The sequence below is a fragment of the Anopheles moucheti genome, chromosome 3, assembly GCF_943734755.1.
Source record: "Anopheles moucheti chromosome 3, idAnoMoucSN_F20_07, whole genome shotgun sequence".
NCBI classification, from domain to species: Eukaryota; Metazoa; Arthropoda; class Insecta; order Diptera; family Culicidae; genus Anopheles; species Anopheles moucheti.
Window position 1 is genome coordinate 19,939,728 of NC_069141.1, and position 20,231 is coordinate 19,959,958.

The 20,231-nt window shown below is 45.8% G+C and overlaps 1 protein-coding gene across 1 annotated transcript in view; it reads left to right on the forward strand.

Moving 5' to 3' along the window:
- Window positions 1-5,925: 5,925 nt before the first annotated feature.
- Window positions 5,926-20,231, forward strand: part of LOC128301449 (probable serine/threonine-protein kinase DDB_G0282963) — a 209,150-nt gene continuing 194,844 nt past the window's right edge. Inside the window, exon 1 of the mRNA XM_053037939.1 lies at window positions 5,926-7,224. Coding sequence (XP_052893899.1) covers window positions 6,661-7,224 — 564 coding nt within the window. The 5' untranslated portion in view covers window positions 5,926-6,660. The remainder of the gene's footprint in view (window positions 7,225-20,231) is intronic.

Here is a 20,231-nt window from a genome sequence, read left to right on the forward strand (position 1 = left end):
TTCTGGCCGGTGCGTAGGCGTGTGAGTGGGTGTACACAAGGTGATGGTGTACCGGAGTGCAACGGGCTCTAGCGATGTGTTGGTGTGGCACTGCAGCGCACCGCACTGCACCGTTGGGGTTTCGATTCTGTACGATGGTTGCTCTTGTTTTATCAATTGATATCTGCTGTTTTTGGCTCGGTTTGCTGTCTCTTTACCGATGTACCACGGTGTGTGTGTGTTGGTGGTGGTCTGCTTTTTTATGAGGTTAAGTAGCAGTTCGATTCGGTTGCGTCTCGCTGGTGCAGTTTACGGCGAGCGAGTGCAGTAAAGCGTGGTACGAATGCATTGAAACTTTGTTCGAACAGCAAATGCAACCGCGGCTAGCCGCTCGTCGGTATCGCATTCTCGTTTTTCGATGTGTTGTTTTGTAAACAGTACAGGTCCAATGTGCCACATGCACGGCAAACCACCCCACCAGTAATGTTGGTTGGTTTTGGTTTATTTTTACTGCCCTACGGCAGCAAGATTTTTAATACCATCCCTTACATTTCCGCTCCGCCGCTAATGGTGCTCGCAACGCGAGAGAGGCAAAACGGACGAGCGTGGAAAAAACGTTTGAAGGTGCAGAAGAAGGACCCGTTGGTATCATTGCCTCCGTTGCAGTAGTGCGTGTGCTGCTGGCCTCTGTACCGATAACGATCGGTTGCGTAGGGATATTTTTAGAGAGGCAGCGAATGCAGCATCTCAAACGCAACGAGATGTGGCTGAGCTGGCCGTTGAAGTGTGAGCGATTGGTAATCGAAGGTGGATGTGTTTGACGGGCAGACGAGATGACGGATGATGACGCGGGTGTGCTGTGGGCCATGTGCGCCAAGCTTAACCGTAGATCGCCGTCACCCGTGGAACACACTGGTTTGCGAACAGAGATGCAACGATTCAACCCCCGTCTCACAGCAACTTCTCTCATTTTGGTTTGTTGGGATTTTTCTCAGCACGTTCCTTTGGTTTATGATATCACGCCGTGTGTACCTTTGCCGTAGTATATCTCCCGTGTGTGTGCTAGCGGCGTGTGCGAGTGTTTGTAAGCGAGATTCCACTTCACCGACGTGCCGGATATCATGGCTGTACACCACACAACCCTCTCTGCAGTGGTAGTGGTGCGATCGGCTGTGCTCACACGCATTTTCATTCGGCCCCCGGCGGTGGTAAGGGTAGACAACAAAAACCACCCTCCCTGATATCGAATGGCGCGCGGGCATGCACGGTTAGTTTCTCGAAACCGGTCGTCCGGTAGTGTTGGTGTTTGTTTGGTACCTCCTTCCGTGCGGTGCGGTTCGAGTTTTTCGTTCGTTTTCGTTTGGCGGATCGGCCGTGTCCGGCCGAGTTTTGGTCTATTGTTTTATCGTTGTTTGCGAGAGGGCCTACCCCTAAAATCTGCGTTATCAGCGAGGTGGATCTCGGGTGCCCCGGTCTAGCAGGGTGTGCTTAATGTGGGTTTAGTGTAGCAGGTAGTGAATAACAGATTTAATTTAACATGCCATCATCGGCACGGCGATAGTGAACCATTTGATCTCGCTGTTCGCTTACATTGTGTAAGACGCTGGCGTTTGTGTAATGCAGTGCTTGTATGTAAGCAGTGTGGATGTTTGTGCTTGAAGGTATGTTGCTATTGCTTTACCATATGCTACAATCAATCGATGTTGATTGCATTTAATTGCAATTTATAGCTAGAAAAGATAGTCATTATCACATGTGTGTGACATGTGATAATAACGTTGCATCTCGATACAGCGCTAGCGTAAGTTAATTAAACGATCGCCATACAACTATTTACGAGCCGAGTGTGCGTGAGTGTGTGTGTGTGTCTGTTGGTGTATGAGTGGACATTGTTCTATTGTAGTCTGAAACTATCAACTATCCAATATACCTATTTATAGCACACGATAACACAATGGCTATTGCATTCATCCCCAGCCTGCACTTCTATATCTTTCCCTATTCGTTTGCCTGGTTTACGAACGATAACGAGCAGCACTTGGAGAATGGGAATTTGAAATCCTCGCTCAATGAATGCGAAACCTGAGAACAAAAAGAAGGGAAAGAAAGAAGAAGCAGAAAACGAAGAAAACAAACAGGATGATAATGAAACCGAGAAAAGAAGGAGTCTAGCGAGCTGCAAGCGAAACGGCAGAGCGTGTAGGGCGACGGAAGAGACAACTACAAACCAGGCACGCCATGTCAAAGTATTTCAAAGGCCCACAGCATTAAAACGGGGAATTAGTTCACCTTCGTTCTGTCGGTGTGTTTTTTTTTCTTCTCTCGTTGTTGTTGTTGTTCTCGATCCTACCTGGAATAGAGAAATCCAAAAGGGTCCACCTATGTCTTAATGTGCTGCCATGCTGCTGCCCTGCTGCTGCTGCTGCTGCTTGTTGCCGGTTGTGGCTTGGTGTGATCAGATGATAAGAATGGTTTTTGTGCCGTTTTGCTCTCTACACTGTTTCCCCCGTTTAATCGTTCCCAATTTTCAAGGACGATAATATGTTTTGTGCGTATGCGTGTGTTTGAGTGCCAAAAATAAAAAAAGGTGGGGAATTTTGCAGAAAACATAGCTCGACGGATGGATATGTTACAAATAATATGCTCGGAAATTGTAGAAGGGTAATTTTTTGGAAATTTCAAAAGGAAAACTTGGTTGTTTCGTCAAAGATCATTGAAATCTTAACATAAAATATGTTCTAGAGCTGTTCTGATCGGATTTAGAATTTTTTAAATTATTGTCACAATAGCGATATTTGTCTGAAAAATTGTACCTTATATAAGAAAATAATAAAAAAGCATAAGAAAGCATAAAACAACAGAGAAATTAATTTCGGAATAAAAACATGCGTTATTTTGACCGATACGTCTCTTTCTTGTCGCATAAAATTTTGACATTAAACAATTCTATCTTAATTAAAGCATAAAGATATTCCCTCAAAAAACAATCCAAATTTTTCAAGTTGTTTTTGAAGAATAAAATCGTCCGTAGCACTAAGGGAAAATATTTTAGTTTAACATTATCCAACCAGCAACATTGCAGTCAGTGATAAGAACTTCAAACTTCAAAGAAATAAATATCCATTTTCGACACATTGCCGTAGCGTGACGGTGGGGCGCGGCTGGTTTCTATTTAGCAACAAATTATAACACTGAATCAGAAGTCTTATTGATGACTTCCTTCCCCGATTAGAATCGCCTTCCTTAGCCGGTTGGCGGAAGAATTAATGAATGACATTGTATCGGAACACATTTCGCTGCTTTTTTGCGCTGGTCGTGGCCGTGTGTTCACTTGCCGTTTGGGGCTGCATGGCGTGGTAGTTTTCTTACTGTTTGCCGGTGTTCTTCGGTTGTGTGGTTGTTGGGCCACAAATGAACGTCATCTGTTAAGGAGTCGGGTTTTCTTTATCGTCTGGTGGCATGGCATGGGAACTGGAGGTAGCAGTGAGTGAGCCGGGGGGGAAAAAAAACGCAAGATCCATAATCGCGACGGATGCCAACTGTTCCGCAAACAAAAGCTACACCATAGCAGACAGAAGGTTATTTTTTCGGGATGTTATTTTGTTGTGCTCTTTTCCTCAGTCGTTGTCGTCGTTTCCGCGTCCTTTATGCGGCACGGGAACGTTCCTTGCGCTGGAGTGGAGCTAAAATGTTTGTGGTAATATTGTGCCCGACAGACGACGACGGTTCGAACCCGCTCGGGGTTCTCCCCAAAAGCACCAAGAAAAGGGTTCTGTTCGGGTGGTGGGGCCTGAAGTTGAAGAGAACGATTCAACGCGAGGATAAGCACCGGTGTGCCTCATTCCAGGCCACATAGTACATCGCTTTAAGCCGGCAGCGTAACGCCGAATAAGTTTGGAGGTTAATGTTTTTGGGGGAGGAAAAAAAAATCAAACACTCACACACACATAGACATTAGTACAGCCGTGAGAGGAACCGACCAACTATGGAGGTGGTGGTAGAGATACGTTGGTACCAACGCTTCAACCAAAAGGTGGAATGCAAAAGAAGCTTGAAAAGGAAACCGAAGAACACAACATCTAAATGTACCATGAGACGGCAAGTCATGGATTGGATTTTTAAATGCTTTTCGAGCCGATTATTTCGACATTCAATGTGCGTGTGTGTGTGTGTGTGTTTCGGTGATGGTGGTGGTAATGGTTAGGATAAGGGTGAGAGCACAATGAAGCGAACGTGAAAATGTAATAACAATAAAATAAACGCACATACTCACGGACACCTACAGCTATATTGTCACGGAATGTGTACGGTAAGCGATGGCCTGCAACGCGCAGCGTGCGCGAGGGAATGTATTTGAGTGAAAATGTAGGAGAATGTACCGTGTTATGAATTAAATTTATGCCATTCTTTGGGGGGTGGGTTTCCCCGTAAAAACATTCGGGGGAATGCCGCATTTGGTAAACGCGCATGAGCTTTCTAGGATGAGATATATTTTTGGATGGGAAAAGATGCTAACCAGAATAAAAATCGTAAAGCTTGCGTCTTGTTTACTGTGGAAGGTGGTTTTAAATTATCCTTAAATAGCTTGAATGTTTACATCTCGCATATTTTGCCATTTTTTGTGATAGAATTTCACTGTTACGCAAAAAGTAATGTAAATTTAATTGAAATTAATATTCTTATACTTGAATTGATTAATCATAACACGAGCTTTATCAATTTAAATACTAAAAGACCTAAGCATTTTGAGCATGACCTTGAGTATGTTTTAATATATTTAAGAATTTCTGGAAAAAGGAATGAAAATATGTATAAATCTTCCATCAACTACGGAATAATTGGTTAATCTCTAAGTGATTAAAGTGAAGCAATCTAATCAAAAGGGCTGAACCGGTGGTTCCAGTGTTAATAGAACTTCATTAACTCTCGCTTGAACGTATTTAGCAGATAAACTAATGAATTTCTCCTATTTTTTTCTTTTCTTTTTCCAGATCTTTACAACGGCGAGGCTTTAAATGATATCAGGCCCAATCAACAAATCACGCATTTTGATAAACTCACACACACACACACGCAGTCAGACAGCAAAACAAGACCGTCTGGTACTACACTGCTCGCAGCTTTATCGCATTGGGGTGCGCTGAGTTCGCCCAGTGCTCCGGGGGACTCCGGCAATTGGTCCGGCTTACAATTAAACAACACTCACTTTCACGAACCCTAATGTTCCATTTTACGAGATGTTGTAGCAAATTTAATTAAATCCGTGTCGATTGTATAGTCACTTCACTTTTACACCACATAAACACAAACATCCAACACGCATTTGGGGGTAGAACCCATACGTTCACGGTGTGTCTGCGTCGCTGCACAAACCGTCCGGGTAGGGGATAACATCATCCTTCGCAAGGATGTGGTGACAGCAAGGCAAGCAAGATAGCGAAGCCGTGCGTGTGTGTGTGTTAGTGCGTGTCCTCCAGTGTGAAGTTGTTGTTTGTTGTCTGCTGTGAGCGTTTTGCTAAGTGAGCTTGATGTAAAAGATGTGCCAAAGTGTGCTAAAAATGATTACCATTTGGCAAGAAGATTGATCCATCGTGTGGCTTTGTGATACAGGGACCAAAATCCTCGTCCCGGGAGTGTGCGTTGACGACGAGGCCGTCACTGGCCGGCGGGGCTGAATTGTTCGCGCGTTCATTATCCGATAAAAGGGGTTTTGCGGTTTCCTCGGTGCCAAAGTTTGATGGAGTTTATATGGGGGGCGGGGGGGGAGCGATTTGGAATCATCTGGACCAGCTTTATCATCACCGACACTGACCAAACTTAACCAACACCCAATTCATCCCAACCGTCCGTCCTCATTTCGATAGGCTGCATGCTTTCGGTTCGGTTTTGTGGCTTAATTTCTATGTTTTGATCGGCTTTACACATTTTTATGTTTTACAGCAAGATATGCTAGCATTCACACACATCTCACTCACCGCCTAGAATTCTCAAACGATACAAACACGTACGCACGTGTGCAAATGCGTCGCAAAACAGAGTGAGCAGGAAGTTACACGACGAAGCAAGTGTTCTTAAGGCGTGTGTGTGTGGGTGTGCGGGTGTGCGAATGTCCTTTTTTCCGTTCGTGTTGTGTGTGTCGTGCAAGCAGTTCGTCGTGTGCGTGTGATTTAGTTTTCCGTTTGCGTATTTTGCTGTCCATTGTATCTGGTGGTGTGACCGCGTGATTGTGTTTCGAGTTGAGTAAAGTAAGAGAGCCAAGTGCGGAAGTTTCCACATTCTCGTGTCTGTACGTAGAAAAGCAGAGTGAAATAAAAAATAAAGGGTGTGCTAAAGTGCTAGAGAAAAAGGGCCGTAACAAGTGATCGCGGAAGTAATCCTGCAGGGATAGTGTGGTGATCCCCCTCCCCGCATGTGTCCGCAGGCTCAATGGTTAGCGCACGCTGCCGGTTCCGAAAACGGCTCCACACCAAGCACCAGCAACACAACGATTAGCCCGTGCAGGGCTCGCGAATAGTAGTGCCGCGGAGATTGCAACACGGAAAAGGAGCAAGAGAAAAGCTTGCGGAAGTTTACGGAAGGGGGGAGAAAATATTCGCTCACACAGTTCAATCTAGCCTTTCGCTCCCTGGCACACTGTCCATCCCCTTCACCCCCTCCAGCAAAGTACCCGCCTTCACAAATATGTCGAATGTACCGGCCAAGTTTTACACCCTGTGCCGACTGTGCCTGACCACGGTTCGGGAGTGTGATCTTCCGGAGGCGACGGTAAATTTTCGCCATTCGCCAACTGTCCAGCGGGAGCAGCAGCAGCAACGGGAACCGATCCCGGACCATGATCACGAGCTGATGGAACAGCAGCAGCTCCCGATCGTGGAGTGTAACGTGGAAATTGTCTGCACAGAGGACGATGATGTTGGCGTACGCAATCAGACAGATGCCATCGTCTCACCGGAAGCGGACGGTGACGGTGGTGGTGGCGATGGTGGCGGCGGTGGTGGTAGTACTGACGATGGTGTTGACGCATCGCACAACGATGAGCGTAGAAAGGATGGCGAAGCAAGTGCCCTTCCGGTGGTGGTTACAGCGAATGGAAGCGCTGCTGACGGGAATCACATTAGCAGCAGCAGCAGCATCAGTGGAAATGGTGAAGAAGATGAGGACTACGAGGATGATGATGATGTATTCAGTGCCGGCAACATGTATCCTGATCTTCCGAAGCGGATATGGACGTGTCTTTCAATTAAGGTTAGTTTAGTTGTTAAATTTAGTTTAATTGTTTCAGAGTGCTATCAAAATGATTCTACTCTTGTTTTGGGAACTCCAACCTTAAGTTCCGGGATGTCATGTCAGGTCAAGTTTTAGTTGCAAGTCTAAAGAGGCTTTGAGTACTCAGACTCCAGTTCCAGCATGATGTACAACAGCTCAGCACCTCTCTGGATCTGGTTTAATCAGCAGTGAAGTTGATGGGCCTCCTCTGCCCAGTTCTGGTAACTTTTCTATATCAGAAGTTTTAAAACTCTTGTATTAATACATGTTGCTCGCTTTGATATAAGTTCTGGTCAGTTTGATTCGATAAATATATTGTGAATCGGCTTCAATCAAACATGTACCAATTTGGAATGTCTTACTGCGCATTTCGTGGGCTTCTACGTATGCGTTCACTGTAGTCCAACTCGTCTCGTTAGATTCTAAGTAACTTTGGTAAACCCCAGGACCACATCGTCTTTTGCTATTCGAAAGTTTTTGGTGAGCTTTTAATGACTCCCAAATAACTTTTCTAGGAGCTCAATTACAGAGAACTTGTGGCGATTTGCAAACTTTTTCGTGCAAGTTCCAAATTGTTACAGAGCTCAGTTTTTTGGCCAAATCATTGAAGAGACCTTAAAATACCTACACGTTCCCATTAGTTTGAACTACCACCGTGGTCCAGGGAGGGGTTATAAGCTGGTTTAGATCAACTATTGTTCCTACTTTCGTTGACTTGATCAACCCATAACTCGATAGTATGTAAGAGAATTCGTAAGAGGTTAAGATTCGAATGGAATCCAATATCGGTACTCTGGTGTGTGAAGGACGACGTCGGTATTACTTAATCGTCGCATCGTCTGGGTCAATATCGAATAAAACGCATTATAAATGATGGATTGGAAAACTGAAGTTAACTAACTTTCGCATATGGTTGACATTTTTATCGCATTTCTGGCACCTTTGTCTACCCAGAATGTTCTACCGGGTCTAGTTCTATTTCTGAGCCATGTTTTGCATTGCATGTGCGGCAACACGACTCTTTTGCCCGATGGTTCGGGTTGGTGCAAACGGATGTGAACTTGCTACATTTTCCTGCATACTTGCGTTGGCGTGCAGTGATTGATGAAAGCTGGTCACTAAGCGATGAAACGCTTGTTAGACGATGCCTTACTGCTCGGAAAAAAGACACATAAGTGCAACAAAAAAACAGAAAATCCAAACATACTGCTAATTCTCAATACAACCGTTTCACAATCGTTACACGAGCGCACAATGGTGACAACAAGCGTTTTTGGCGCTTGGTAGATGCGGGCTTAGAAAAGTTTTTTTTTTTTGCTTCCCTTTTTTACCGATCCATTTCCACTCCACTCCGAAGGGGGTCCACATAATAGGAAAAGTTCGGTTTGGTGCAGAAAATTGTTCGATGATGCCAGCGATGAGTGGGAGCGTTTGCCCATTTTGCAAAACAAGGAAAAGGTGTAAAACACATTCAACCTGTCATCCGACGATGGATCGTCGTTTGTAATGCGCTGAACGGGGTCCCGGTGTGTGCATGCATATGCCCGACAGCGTGCATCATTTTTGTCCGCTGTGCAGCTGAGGAACAAAAAAAAAACCCTGCACCCGCAGCTACAAACTAGCAACAGCACGGTGTCCTGTAACGGTGTGCAGAATTGTTTATCCTTCCGTTGCTTCGGGCAAGTTTCAGTTGACTAGAGTTGCGCTTATTGAGACCGTTTTTGGTTTGTTTCGCACGTCGCATCTTTAGTGATGCATCGCCGAACATGCACTGCGCAGTGCTGTTTGCATTCGGCCGTGGAACAACCTACGGCAACAGCAATCTGTTCCTCCGGGAGTGGTGGGCGGTTTTTGTTTTCCATCTGGTGACTAACTTTACTACGGCTTTTGGATGGGAAAAAACATTCAAAACTTTACCGATTTCGAGTCCGTAAACTCGACTTGCGAGTTGCACCAAAGTTGCACTGTTTAGTCCGGTGAGATGAAATGCAATGAGCGTGGTGGTTTGGAAGGGCTTTCGTGTGTGTGGATTCATCGTATTTGCTTTTTTGTTTGCTCTCTTTCTGTCGTGACCATTACACGGCTGTGTCTCTCCAATGTTGGTATCATGTGGTCCAACAGTGCAGAGTGACGTTAAGTTGGGTGGTACTCAAACGCAGACCCGTGTTGAGGATTGGTCCAACCGTTGCAATGGTTCCGTTGCTGGCCGAGTCAATCCAAATCCGTCAGTCACTCGGCGTTCGGAATCAGATTTTGAATTGGTGAAGTCGGGCGGATGTGTACTCGCAGCCTAGCCCCGGGGGGGGGTGGTGTACTTCAATGGTCAGTTTCCGCGATGCCTCTTACTTTGAAGTTACAGAACGTGTTCCACACGCATCGCGAAGTGGCTGATGTGTGCAAGCGAAGAAGTGCCAACAGCTGGCATACATCGACCGCCTGCCGAGCAAACGCTGTTGGCACCGGCACAAGGCAAATGTCCGGGAATCGTACTCCCACCCATACCGGTGCAAAAAGGGGGCTCCCGGGGGGAGATGAAGGGGGAGAGTTGCTGTAGACCCGTCCACTTGACGCGCTGAGTGTGGACGTCAGTTGGCCATTTCGCTCCACAACGCAGTGCGCTTTCGGGGCTTTTCGATACAAAACCAGGTCAGTGTTCGGAATTGCCCTGGGTCTTTGTGGTCGAATGGGATTGAAGAGTGGCGTGGTGTGAGACCCGTTCTGCATGTGCATTGAGAACTGCAGAAGCATGAGATATGTATTATGCAGTTCAGTGTTTGGTTGCATCTTTCCAATTCCTGGATGCTTGGACCCCCCACCCGGGGGTTACAGGACGTGTTGCGGGATCTGTCTTGGCAAATCATTTACAGGCACACCAAGAGTATGACGACGATTGACTTGTTGGCTGATTAGTTTGGATAGCTGCGTCGGGGGAGTGTAGGTGGTCTAGTTCGGCTGACCATGTTGACGTTACCGGCCGGAGGTTAAAAATAGACCATCGGGCCAGTCTTCGTATCTTCCTCACTTTGACGGCAATGTTTGCCAGAATGTCCATCAGAATTGGGAATGGTTTTATCATGGTGGTATCTAAAAGGAAGAGGGAGAAGAGACACAGACAGCAAAACATAACGAATGGTGGCCATTTTTCGCCATGCAGTTGAACTAAAATTGCAAGCAATCGTGCAAAACCGCTGGTGTTCCGGATGGAGAGCCAAATTGGCAAACTATTGACATCATTATCTTATCTGAGACTGTGAGGCGGGTATTTATGGGATAGGGTCAGCGTATTCTCGGAACATCTCACAAGAAGACGTTTCCTGAGCTCTATGTTGGCGGGGTTTTATTTTCTTTCTGCGTCATCACCATTATCATCATCATCATCGTCAGCGGGTTATTTATATTCATATCGTTCTAATCCGTACGGATGACTTCAAAGTTCGGATGTGATTCACGTGAGGTTTCATTTTCGTCACATCGCTTTTGTGCGTAACGTTTGCCACTTGAACCAGAGGCCGAGAAATCGGAAGGAACGGCAAACTTTGAAAGTACTCTCTTATAAATGCCTTCACTAGTTTGGTACTTTTGTCTGGCCTGGCCTTAGCGGACAAAAGATACCACTATCCGCTATCTGCTAGGGCCGCCACTGTCATTCGCTACGTTCTTCTCCAAGTTTGTCGTAATCATGTCCGGAACTTTCTCTTGATATCACGTTAGCCGTCGGTGCGCTGGACACTCTTGGATATCATGTTTTTTTTCCGTGGTATTGAGTATGGGCAGGCATGGAAAAAAGGTTCATATTAACGCAATCGGTGAGCTGTTTCAGCCGTCTTTTTTCGCGTAAGATAACGCTCGGTGCTCCGTACCTCCGTACCGGAGCTGTCTGACGGATGGCTGACACATTGTTGGATTTGCCGAGAAGCGTAAACAGATGGAGTTTGCTGTTTGACTACCGGGTAACCGTGCGTTCATGCTTACAGCTGCTGTCTGCTGTCTGAGGGTTTCCGTACCGGAGTACCGTCTGGGTTGTTCAAACTCCCGGATGTTACGGTTTCCGCGAAATCTTCCTGAAATGCTGTCCGGGGCGCGTAGTTACTTTCTGCGCTGCGTACTTCTGGATTCTTTCTGCGACTTCCACTCCCACTGGTGGTTTCATCCAGGCTGGGGGGAGAGTTAAACTTTTCTAATCAATTACGCTCACAAACACTACGGCAACGCCGGTGATGGTAATGTACGGCGATTCCAACCACGAGTGTCACCCGTGGCGGTGCGTGGAAAGCGAAGTTTAGGGATATGGCCCCCCCTGGAACTTACCCAACTGCCACCAGTGGAGGTACATAAATCTTCTAAGTTCATTCCATTTCTCAAGTGTGTAATTTATTTGCCACCACCGTGTAGGTACGTACGCGATGGAAGGCAAAACGTTTGGAGCCCGCCGTCTTTGGCGAACTACTGCTGCTGCACACCTTCGGTATCAAGCACTCGCGAGAGAGAGTGCTTACAGGCAAAGTACTTCCTGCGTTTACGGAAGTACGGAAATGTCTCAAGTTCGCAAAGATATCGTCCGATTTGCGACAAACATTTCTGCTGGCAGCACATCGTTGGTGGACGCCGTTTGGGATAGGATTTGTTTGTCTGCCTTACTTCTTCCGTTTTGCTGCAGGGCACCTCTGGAGACTTCTGGCTTGTGCAGTTGTAGTGTTTTATGAACGCTTGTTTTGTGCGATGACTCCCACGTAGCCGAAACCGATCTGTCCCGTTCCGCTCACGAGTGCTTTAATAGGGCAAAACGGTTTATTTATACGTAGTGGCGTGTTTTATGGCACTGCCGTGGTTAAACCGGTACCACCGGAGCAAGTCCTGTAATTAGGTGAACTCGCAGCGGAGTGAAGCAGGACGACACGCGGCAATGCAAATCTGATCGATTGCGCATGACTCACAGCTTTTGGCTTCGTGCTCGTTTGCAAGATGTTTGTACGGGCGAACGGTTGGATTTGTGATCCGGTCGTCTGCTTTGGCGCTTTCTTCCCCCTTCTTCGGTGCCAGCTGCGGGAGAGTGGTCGATCTCGGCAGTTATTGTGACTGTGTTGTTACATTGAGGTTACCGTACGACACGCGGGATTTGCTTTGTTGTCGTCACGGAGTTATTCCTGTTAAGCTGCCCCCTCTCCATCTTCACCAGTCGATATTCCATTCCTCGCTGGCAATGGATTGGAAATTAGCACTGAAAAACTATTACAAATTACCAAAGCATGACTAGTGAGGCGGCACGACCACCCCGTTGGGCAAGTGGTGGGGAATGGTTGTGTCGTATGGTTGTGTCGGGTTGTGCTTTGTGCAGCGAACCGTACACCGACCAGCGACGATCGCGACGATCGAGTTTTTGGGCTTCCGCTCTGTGCGAGGGAAACGATTGAACCGCGAGCGAGGGTATGGAGCGCTGGAAGAAAGCTCACCGTGGAACGAACGAAACGAAAATGAACTGAACTAGCGAGCGAAGATGAACATGCAATCATTTGAATCGTAGTCATGTTTCTTTACAACTGCTGTTTATTTTACTACTCCGTACGGCATTTTTCATTGAACATCGTGATCGATGTTGATCGTTTGTGGCGTGTGTATTTTTTCTCTTGTTTTCGTTTCATATTTGAGAACATGAGGACCAAGTAGTTGATTTTTTTAAAGCATTCATCTTTTTATAAATAAAATTACCTGAACCACCTCGGATTTTTTGCAGAATTGAAATTATTACCACTGACTCGTAATTAATTTTCGATTCAGAACGAACCAATTTGGTGAAAGATAATGGATTTGGATAATATTTGCATTGACGAAAATAAATAACAGAATGATAATGGATAGCAGCACGTATTAAATGCAAATCATTGCGAATGAATCAAGAATATCAAGTTTTACGCAGGATAGCCTTTATAACAAATATTGCTGTTCGGTTTTAGCGATCGGTGAATCATGCCACTCGCCGCAGATAACGCAGAATCCCGAAAGATCATGTATCCGCTCTTTATGCGCCTTATCTGGGCGACAAACTGGGTTTGGTTTGTGTTGACCTTTTAGAGGAATACGGCGCGGTACGTGATTTCCACCATCTTGCACCTCTATTCATGCCACAGTAACCATTATCACCTACGTACCACAACCGGTTTGTTTTTGAATTTGGTGGCTGGAACGGTTCTACCACTCTTCAGATTTTTTGGGCGTACGGTTGAATTGAAACTCAGGTAGAAACGGGCTGAGTTTTGAAGGAAACAAAATTTGCAGAGGGCAAGTAAAACAAAACAACAACAAGACTACCTTCTCCAAAAAGGATACTTGATGATCTTTTCCCTCGGTGGCTGGACAACCCTTGGATTGAGGAGGTTTTGTTTTTAGGATGCCGTATCCTTCCGTGAAAAATACCGCACGACCTGTTTCGATTTCGGTTCCTGTGTGCGCACCTGAAATGGCGAAGGAACGGCGAAGGTGCAGTAGATCGAAAGGGTAATGGGTTGAAGAGCTATGCGAGTTTTAAACCTGCCTTCACAGCCGTTACCTGATAAGCTGCACGGTTAGTTAAAAACAACATGACCCTACCAGTTGCGCTGGTGGTCTACTACATCCCTGTAAATGAAGGCTCCCGAGCTAACCATTACCATCCACATTGCATTGAATGCGAAAAAGATCAAATTTCCGCATGCATATGATGTATGTGCTGTTGCTGTTTTTGTGTTTGCTCATTTGGTATGCCATCTTTGCCCAGAGTCGACGATCACGTCGTCCCGGGTCTGAATGGATGGAAGCCTTTGGCTTGATAAGCCGTTTCTTCGCTTCCCTTCACAGCAAAACCCACCATCAAAATCGAACACACTGGCGCACGAAATCGGCAAACTTTGTTTGCATTTTTGGGAGCGTTTTTGCTTCCATGCCGAAACGAAAGATCACAAGACGCCCGACAAGCGGCCAATCGATCGCGGGGTTTTTGTGCCGGCTGCGTATGGAGTTGGGTCGATCTCTTGTGGCTGCCAAATTTGCGCGGTCGAAATGATGTTTCCTGCTTGCTGGTAATGCGCGAAGCGAAGAGCAGAAATGGCAGGATTAAAGGAGAATTTTCGAACTGCTGTGCCGTGCCGAGACGCTCGTAAATGTCAAAAACTGATAAGTAAATGCTTGTTAAATGGGATACTTCCTGCAGAAGAAAAAGAAAAGCACAACAATTTCTGGTCAGTCTGTAGAGTCTGTTTGCCGTTGGAACTTCTATTTTGTTTTCCCACCGACCAAAAATTTGATGATCAGTTTTTGGACTCGTAAAAATATTGATTGTTTTCGAAGATGCGTTGAGGGTTACATTGTTGCTTCCCGTACGATATATTCGATGAAGGATTTCTCCTGCATCATTTCTGCTCTGAAAATGAGTTATATTGTAGCTCCTGCAATGAATTCCAGGAATAATTCCCCCCCAATTTCTGGAATAAAGGATAAAAATGCTAATAACGACGAGAATGGTTTTCTCTTTGTCCATTACATCTAACTCACTCCCGGCCCCGGATGGGACCTGGCGGGATTGCGGTACAGTCATCCGAGGGAATCATTCAACATTAGGTCGTCGGCTGTTTTAAAATCACCATCATCTAGCGAACGTTTAGCATCGTTTTAGCGTTGGGTTGGGTTACTTTATTGGGTTCTACAAACACAAGCACACACCAACGCACAGACCGCCTCCAGCATCGCCCACGCCAGCGGGCGCTTTGCTCTTAATAATTATCGATTGTTATTGATTAGAGCCCATCGTCAGCGCCCGTGTCCTCCGGTAATGTGGGAACCGGTTTTCCAGCCGTGATTTATCGAAAATCGCTTGTTTATCAGCTGGATCGACGGGTGGGCATGATGGAGGCAGAAATGACGTTCTATCAGTCATCGGGCGTATTTTCAATCTGATAATTTGCGTCTTCATGAATCAGCGCCATTACGGAGCGAGATGATGTGAGTCGAATTTCGCTGGAAAATTTCTTGCGATATTAAAGTACCTGCTATGTGCGTTTTTGTTGAAAATTTTAAAATATTATCAGAATGTCCTTTGGATGATGGCTGGATTGGAAGAGGTATTTCTGGTGATTAAAATGATAAAAGCATTATTATTTTTGTTATTTTGCGAAAGTAATCCTTCTTCAGCCACTGGGGGTGATTTTTCTAACGCCCCTCTAAGCTATACAGTCACCCGTTCGTCACTTGTGGACGTTTAGAGTGGAGTGGACACTTGGAACGGACGTAACGGACACCCGCGCGAGAAGTGAATGTACCACGCGGATACAGCCGGTCCCGTTGATTGTGGTTAGGGGTTTATGTGTATGGCTCGCTTTGATTGACGCTATCGGTCACCATCGTTTGTAGTGCCCTGTGTACTTAGACGTGTGACGCACCATGGCACCCGAACGCGACGGTGGCCCACGGAGACGAATGATTAACTCACCGTTTGGTGTACCGTTCGCACACAGCTGACCCAACCAGCGCACGTGTTCGTGTGTAGAGCGGCTTTTGAGCGGCTTCCTTGTTCGATCGGATTTCGCTTCGCCGGCCCGGCAACGGTCGTAAATCGAGGGTGGCAGCAAAATGGGGGTGGGGGTAGTTTGTGAGGGTTTGACGCTGTTGAGAAACTAAACAGACGACGGCATACCTATCGCTTATCGGTGTGATACCCAGCACACATACTCCGCGGGCTAATCGTGCGAGCTTGCGAGAAGAATTATATCTCGGTCTCATGCGTTTTGCTGGCGCAAGTTTGCAAACGCTAGAGCCAAACCTTGAGCACTCCCACCGCTAGCTGGGTGCGGCGAAAGACACATGGACAAGTAATAAAACTAATTTAATAGAAACATGTGTGAGACGCGGTTCGCGTAAACCGTTCGGTGGATGTGTTTTTTTTTATTAAATCGTTCTTTAAAATAATTATCTTATTTATTGCTGTTTTGCCTGGTGATAGTGCGATGAAATGTTGAAAAATTAAAATGAATAAAATAATCATTGGATCCAGTTGGATTTCGATAATTCTACAGGAATGAAACCAAAATTCGCCATTGAAAAAAAATACAAACATTATTACAACAGACTCTCTGATTGCTTGCAAAGTTCTCGTGACTTTCTGAGCTATACTTGTTTGGGACAGTACTGTGACAACGTTACGGAAGGTCTTATGAGCTCAATGATTACGAAAATAAATGATATTTGTGTCTTACCACGTATCGGGGGGAAATCTTTCGCAACGCCCTAACGATGACGGCCAATCATTTACTAATGGTAATCCATGCGTACGATAATCTCCTTGTCAATTGATGAAGTTTTCTTCCACCCACACGAACACCACGCAGAAACGTTATTGAACGCATAAGCAGTGTGCTAAGTAGACGGCCAGCATAATTCATCTAATGTAAATCATACGTATTGCTCCCCACCGTTCCGCGCTTGTTTTTCCACGGCTAAAAGCTGGTCTTTCTGACAGCCAATGGAAGTTGGTGGAACAGTTTGGCCGGGGGTGTTGCGATAACACCCGGGGCGGTGTCGAGTGGCGAGGACGCAAAAGAAACGCCTGTCAACCTACGTACGGATTTCACGCCGACGCTATTTTCGCTTCCTTTCGATCCATACATAACACACACACACGCGGACGCGGACGCGCTCGTGTAAACCGAGCATTAACCACAAGACAGGATGGAGTTGAAAAACATAATAAATCTTTTCATCTGTTTGCAACACGCTCTGAGGTAATGAAACGAACGGAAAGAAAGGCAAAAAAACCGCTTGAAAAGTACAGGGAGTAATGAAAAAAAGAGGCACCAGATTTGATCAGATAAATGTCTTATTTGTGCGATGAACAGTTCTCAAGGTGAGGTTTCTTTGTTACTGTATTTATCAGCTTACCGGGGGGAAACTCGTATGGTAACTTGCGGAGGATGAAAATACTGCACTGATTAGAGAGGGCGACACTTGGATGGAGAATGTGTTCCCCCGTGTACACAATCATCTATTCGCTTCATACGGGGTAGGAGAGATAAAATGGAACACAGGGCGACAGGGCGGTAGAAAGCTTCGTCTCTCCACTGCCGGTGACGATGACGGGCCCATGCCTCCCGACAACAACAAATGGACCGAGTCACCGAGTTTAATTTGATTAGGCATGATTTGATTGGAAGTTTTTAAGAATTCAATCATTTCCGTCGCTGTGCCGGAGGAATTCGCTGGAAGCCGGAACAACGCTTTGATAGGCCGTTGATTGGACCGGGCGTATTGAATGCTTGCGTGCGTCTATGTGTGTGTTAGGAGGTGTACATAGAGGAGCATGTATCGCCACGATGGTATTGCGCACGGCATCACAACCGTACAGCTGATGTTGATACTTTGAAACAGGAAGTATGCTCGTGACAACCCCGGGTATGGACAAAAATAGACGAGTTCGCAGATGGTCTTCTACGAGTAAGAGAACGAAGATTTGTTCACCAGGATGATAAACTTTTTGTTGGTTTATTGTCATTTAAGTTATCATTATTATTTAGAGATCTTTATTTTATATTTGCTTGAATCTTGAAACGAAGCAGGGATTTCCCAGCCTCAGTAAGAAAAGTGGAGCTTTTTCTGGAAACTGTTCAAGTCAATGTGGCATATCTGAAGAATCGTGAAGAATTCTTGACCTTATGTAAATTGAAGTTGATCCTTTACTAACCTTTATCAAATGACATCTCCTTAATGGTAGAAAGCTTTGCCCAAAATCGATTTCACCTTGCAATAGCTGGAGAAAATAGAAAAGATATCAACTTTACCTTCAAAAATTCGACTTCAATCTGTAAAGAATCAAGATATGACTAAAAGTTCATAATCTCTTACAAAAAAACCCGCTGTAAGGAATGTATTATAAGAACAGAACGAATCAATTCTAAATATGATTTCGTGGAAAACCGAAAACCACCGCACCCGTTTGTAATGGCTTCCTGCATATTCATATGTTTACCCTCGCGCTGCCGGTTATTGGCCTTTTGCTGTCCGGACAAACAACTGTCACCGTTGCCTGCAGCATCTAGCGCTGTTTTGCTTTGCAAGATGAAGACTGCGACACTTCTCAGAAGTATCGTCCAGTCACTAGAGTTGAAAGATTGCTTGGAGCCGTTTTGGAAACTCGTTCAATAAACCAAAGAAACGACGGTGCAGGAAGATCGTTTGTTGGGCGAGGTGTGCTCCATTGTCAAAACCCCGAAGCGCCAATAAAGTCGATAAGGTGAACCGAATATTTTATAGCCACCACCCTGTCTCTCCCGCCCCCCATGACTCTAGATCACTTGATCGTGCACACCACGCGGGGGGCCTGCCCAGGTTTTGATTAGGGTTTCTCGCTTGTGACGCTTGTGCCGGTGTCGTCTAGACATATCGTGCGTCGTCTGGCAGGGTTCGGTTGATAAGCCTAACCGGATCTTCACAATGGGAAACAAACGGAGGGGAGAAAAAAAAACGAGACTGATTTTATAATATCATTATGCAGCTGTGAGGACTGTTTGGTTGTTGATCGATTGACTGCAACGGCCACACTCGTGACTGTGTCGAATAATTAGGGCAGAGGGGTTTTTTTTGTGATTTGCTATTGTTTTACCATTTTACAAAGTAGATTTCAGAAGTCCGCGTGCGTTCAGGGTCGGTAAATCGTTCGAATCCGTGCGCTGACGCAATCTTTCCAATCTCCACCGGCGTCAAAAGAACTCACAGTCGCCGATTCATTGATAGTGTCTTCCGGCAGAAGAGTTATAATCGGTGGACTGTCCGCTGACCGGATGCAGGCCGGGAAAATGGGGGGTAGACGGTAAGCTAAAGTACGAAGTTTCATGGATGGTTTTTGGCTTCCTTTATTTCGCTCTTCGTTTCGTTGTTGTCATCATTGCCCGCTCGAACAACAACTCCCAGGCACGGCCGACGATGATGGGGCTGATAATAACACTGATGGCCCCCGAGGAGTGTGTATGTGTGCGATAGTGGTGGTTGAAACTGGAGGTGATTTTATTGTGTGCGGCAAGAATGGCCAGAAGACAGCCCTCCATCTCGCACCACCCTTTCCGTTCATCACAGTGAAAAGTAGTGGTTCGTCGCCTTGCCCACCGTTGCTGTCTTTTGAATCCGCTGCCGAGGTGTTTCGGTTTCGTTTGCGAGCGTTTTTTTTCTGCTCTTTGCTGGCTTTTTGGACCGCAGCGCGTCTTTGCTGCGGGACTGTCTTTGTTTTCTGGGCTGCCCGTTTGTAGTGCTGACAGACGGAGTTTTTTTCCACCTCTTTGTCTGTTTATCAACAATCACAGTTCGCTCGTTTTATACTTCCCTTAATGGTGTATGTCTGGTAGTAGTATGAAGGAGTATTTATTTCGATTCCGTTTTCCACACACTTCCAACCGTTCTTGGGGTTGAGTTTTTTTTCTTGTTGTGTGTACACCACCGATCTCTTTCCGCTTTCGTACGATAATCTGCGTCCGCAAAAGGTTCATCTCGATGGTGGACTGTGTTATTTATTTTTGTTTTGGGGTTTTTACCCACCTTTTGAGTTCCGCTCTTGCTCAGTTCTCCGAAAAGGCAAAATTCAATCCCATTGAGCTGGCTCGGCAGGCAACCAACAAGACGTGGTGCCAGCTGTTTGCGTCACCGAACATCGGCCAAAACAGTGCCCGAAGGAGCGTATCGAAATAGATAAGATTGCGTTTTTCTTTAGTGCGTCTCAGTTCACGTTGTCGACTGGTTTTTGTGGTATCTTCTGGTAGGAACATTGCTCGGTCCGGGGGATATTTTTTCTTCTCTATCCGCTTGCTGCGTGAAAAATACTGTACGATACTGCCAATGCTGTATTGGTGTACACACTCTCTACGTGCGATAGTGCAAGTGTCACAATGCAGACAAATGTTGACAGGGTGGTGGATTGTGGAAAAAAGAAACCAAAAAGAAAAACGGAAGTATTGCAGCGAGGAGAATAGCGTTTTTAG